General features: G+C 48.3%; 1 protein-coding gene across 1 annotated transcript; it reads left to right on the top strand.

Moving 5' to 3' along the window:
* The first annotated feature begins 817 nt into the window (after positions 1–817).
* Positions 818–3,386, top strand: GARIN3 (golgi associated RAB2B interactor family member 3). The gene is made up of 2 exons (XM_055566816.1): positions 818–1,426; positions 2,232–3,386. Exons 1-2 carry the CDS (start codon positions 818–820, stop codon positions 3,384–3,386), a joined length of 1,764 nt encoding a protein of 587 aa, XP_055422791.1.
* Positions 3,387–3,989: the final 603 nt, after the last annotated feature.

Genomic DNA, 3,989 nt, shown 5'->3' with positions numbered 1-3,989 from the left:
TGCTTGGGAGGCAACATACTGAAGAAGGGCTGGCAGTGTTCTATTTCTTGCTCTGGGCAGCAGCTACAAGGATGTTCACTTTCTTATTACTCATTAAGCTATATATTTATGCTTTGTGCACTTTTATGAGTGTGTGTTATATTTCACAATGAAAACTGTTTCTAAAACTATAAAGTAAATAAATACAAATAAAAACCAGCCTCCCTGAAATGATTACATGGTTGAGAAAATTCTCCATATCCTGGAAACCACTGTATAAGTGGGACTCTGTTTCTGACAGATAGCAATCTTTGTTAAGTTCCTGTCAAAGAATAACCATTCCCATAGGATGACTGCCCTTAACAAGCACACTGCCCACTTCCAGGATTTTATCCACAGCACATTATTCAGCAGATGCAGGAAGATGATCATTGCAGGGAGATTTGTAACAACAAAAAAACTGGAAGTCATCCAAATATTTATAGAAGCTGAATGGTTTTCATTAATTATGCATCTTAACATTTTGATCAGGAAGAATATCCAGCCTACCCATGCTTATATCTTATCAGGGTCAGCCTATTCTTGATGGAGAAGATGGTTTGTTGTTGGTGATGGTGTTGGGGAGGGCTAGTGAGCCTGCCCTGAGGGGGTGGCTGCTTGGAGGCTGAATAAAGGGGTGTGTGATGGCGACAGGTCACAAAGGACTGTGCAGGATAAATGTGGTGATGCCAGGAGACTTAGGCAGAGCCCTGCAGGGAGATGGGTAGTTGCCTTCGCTCCCTCTCTCTCTCAGCGACTCAATTTGTGGCTGGTGGCGCTGTCGTGAAAGAAGAGAACCATGAGCAGTGAGTGTTTGTTACCTTATTACACGGCCAACAGCTACCGTTCAATGGGTGTGTTCAATACCTCCATGGGGAACCTGCAACGACAACTGTACAAGGGAGGAGAGTATGACATTTTCAAGTACGCACCCATGTTTGAAAGCGACTTTATCCAGATCAGCAAGAAAGGAGAGGTGATTGACGTCCACAACCGCGTGCGAATGGTGACTGTGGGCATCGCATCCACCAGCCCCATCCTCCCACTACCTGATGTCATGCTCCTGGCCCGACCAACTAAAGTCTGTGAAGAGCATGTCAGACATGCCCGGACAACCAAGGGGAGAGGTCGCAAGCCCGCGAAGACCTTAGAGCTCACCAGGTTGCTTCCCTTGAAGTTTGTCAAGATCTCCATCCATGACCGTGAGAAACAACAGTTGCGCCTGAAGCTTGCCACTGGCCGTACTTTTTATTTGCAGCTGTGCCCCTCTTCTGATGCACGAGAAGACCTCTTTTGCTATTGGGAAAAGCTTGTCTATCTCCTGAGACCACCGGTAGAGAGTTGCAGCAGTACCCCGACGCTCCAAACTGGAGATGCAAGAATTCTGGAGGGTGACAAAAGCCTATTGGTAAGTACCTACGGTGACTCAACAACATGGGGCAGAGTGCTTTGGGAGAGCAGTGCAAAGCTGGTCCTTCAAAGGGATTTGATGCTCTCTGAGACTCACCTGGGAAATGACTTCCCATGTCAAAAGGTCTCAGAACCAAATGAGCCATCACTATGGGACTCACACACTGGAGAGGTTCCAAGCACCTCTCTACATTGTCCCACAAGGCCGAGTTTCAGAGAGCCCTTAAGTATTGTATCAGCCGCACTGGTCTCATCCCAGGGTTGTAATCCCTTCTACAGCAATCCTGATTGTCTAATCTTTTCTTGAACATTTACCCAAGGCCAGGTAATCTCATCAGTGGTAGAATATTATTCACAATTAGGAAGTTCTTCATTGTTTCCCCATGACTCTCATATGCTTATTAAAATCAATCCAACTCAATTGTGCATCTACTCGGGCACAATTCATTCTAATAGTCTCCAAAACATAGAATGTATGCGTCCCTTGACCAAGCAACCCAACTTCTAGGAATCTGTCCTGCAGAGGTAGAAGCACAAGGGTATAAAATTAAATGACCGTGGAGAACTGTATTAATATCAATGCTTTCCCTGGCCCTGGGATTGTTCAAGCAATGGAGTGGCTGTTTGACAGGGATGCTGTAGATGGAATCTTTCATCCAGTGGGAGCTTAGACTGGATGATTTCAAAGGTTATTCTAAAGAGAAACCCTTGAACTGGTCAGCTTCAGGATGGGAGAGGAGTGGACAGCTGTGATCTCATTTTCTGTGATCTCTATCTTAACTGTTTCTCCTCCCTTGGCACAGACCACAGAGCTCCATAGAGAAAGGGATCATGATGCTGTGGGGCTTCACAAGCTTGGTGATGTGTCGGGAGCCTCATCTTGTGCTTATGTTGGTGGAGAGGGAGACTATCATGCCCTCCATGGCTCAACTACATCCTTGAAAAGTACTGAAGGAGGAGCGGCAGGGACAACCTCGGGCCTGGCCGTAGCAGGGACAACAACAAGCTCTGGAGGAGGTGTGGCAGTTGCAGGGGTGGGAGCGGGCTCTGTAGGAGGGGCTGTGAGCTTGGCCGCAACTAGGAGCACCAGCACCAGCCAGGTGAGCACCACCCTGGCAGGAGCTGCCGCCAAGGGTCCAAGAGAAAGCGGATCCGGCAAGGCCATTGTAGGTGCTGCCAGCATATCCTCAGAGGGCACGAACCTGGTTTTGGCAGGTGCTGCCAGCACATCCTCGACAGGGGTGGACAGTGCAGACAGCAGCATGAGCGTGGTGTTTGCAGGAGCAGTGAAGACCGGCAAGGCTGCTGCTGCAAGTGCTGAAGGCCAGGTCGTAGCCCCCCTGGTCTCTACCTTGCAGAGTGAAGGCTACATGTCTGAACGAGATGGAAGCCAGAAGGTCTCCTGCCCCAGGGATGAAACTCAGAAGGAAAAAAAAGAAAGAAGGGAAAAGAAGGACAAGTCTTCATCTAGGAAAAGTTCCCGTCACCGCAGGACAGGGGAAGGTCATCACAGGACAGGAGGGGACAAGACCCGGAAGTCATCCTCCCACCGGTCTGTATCAGGCCATGGAAACAAGAGAGATGACAAAAAAGAAAAAGGGCAGAGTGGCACCAGGGGCAAAGGACACAGCCCTCACAAGAGTGGCAGCCATAGCTCATCTGGCAAGGAGGGGAGGACAGCTCGCAAGCCGGGAAAGAGCAGGTCCAGCACCAGTTCAGGGACTTTAAATAAGAGATCCAGTAAGATCAGCACTTTCTTCAGAAGCTTCAGACTCATTCCTGGTTCAAAACCAATGGTCGGACATGACAGAGAGGTAGACTTTGTGGCTAAGACGGTAGAGAAACGCAACATAGAGGCCAAGGTGGAGAAAGCCCCGGTTGGTGAGGACGTGGAGATCCATGGAACTGTGACATCAGAGACGATGGAAACCATCATCATTGAAACAAAATCCGTTTAAATAGGAGCCAGGGCAGGAAGCTTCCATGGAGACCCAACTTCAGGAAAGGATCCCTATAGAGTCAATTCCAGCTTTCTTTAATAAAGGAAACCATACAACTCCAAAAGAAAAGCTCTGTTCTGTTTGAATTTCTATGTCCTCTTGCCTGGTAGTGACTTCACAGTGGTTTCTGTGATGTGAACTTTGCTGAGACCCGTCTCCAGTCAAGCAGAACCCCAGCTCCCACCCATGTCCAGCAGAGCCAGCATTAGTGCCCTGCCCTGCCTCAACCCCTTTCTGCCTTTGGTTTCCCCAAGACTATGGCTGTAAGTCACAGAGTATGGGTTGGGAAGCACCACCACCACCATGTCCCCATGCCCTTCCTCTTCTCCCTGAAGACTCCTGAATAAGGTCATTCAGTCCAGTCCATAGAATAAGACAGGACTCATGTCTCCTCTGGGGGTAATCAGGTGAGAAAAGAAAGGGTGCTTCAGCACTTGTAGGCAATCAGAATAGTGAAGTTTATCATCTTGATCAGGAACTGGCAGCCTGAGGGTCAAATCTTGCCAACTATCTGGTTTTATAAGTAAAGTTTTATTGGAATGTAGCTACATCCATTCATTT

The sequence above is a fragment of the Bubalus kerabau genome, chromosome 1 (genome assembly GCF_029407905.1).
Source record: "Bubalus kerabau isolate K-KA32 ecotype Philippines breed swamp buffalo chromosome 1, PCC_UOA_SB_1v2, whole genome shotgun sequence".
In the NCBI taxonomy this organism is placed as follows: Eukaryota; Metazoa; Chordata; class Mammalia; order Artiodactyla; family Bovidae; genus Bubalus; species Bubalus kerabau.
This window is presented reverse-complemented; position numbering and strand designations above follow the sequence as displayed.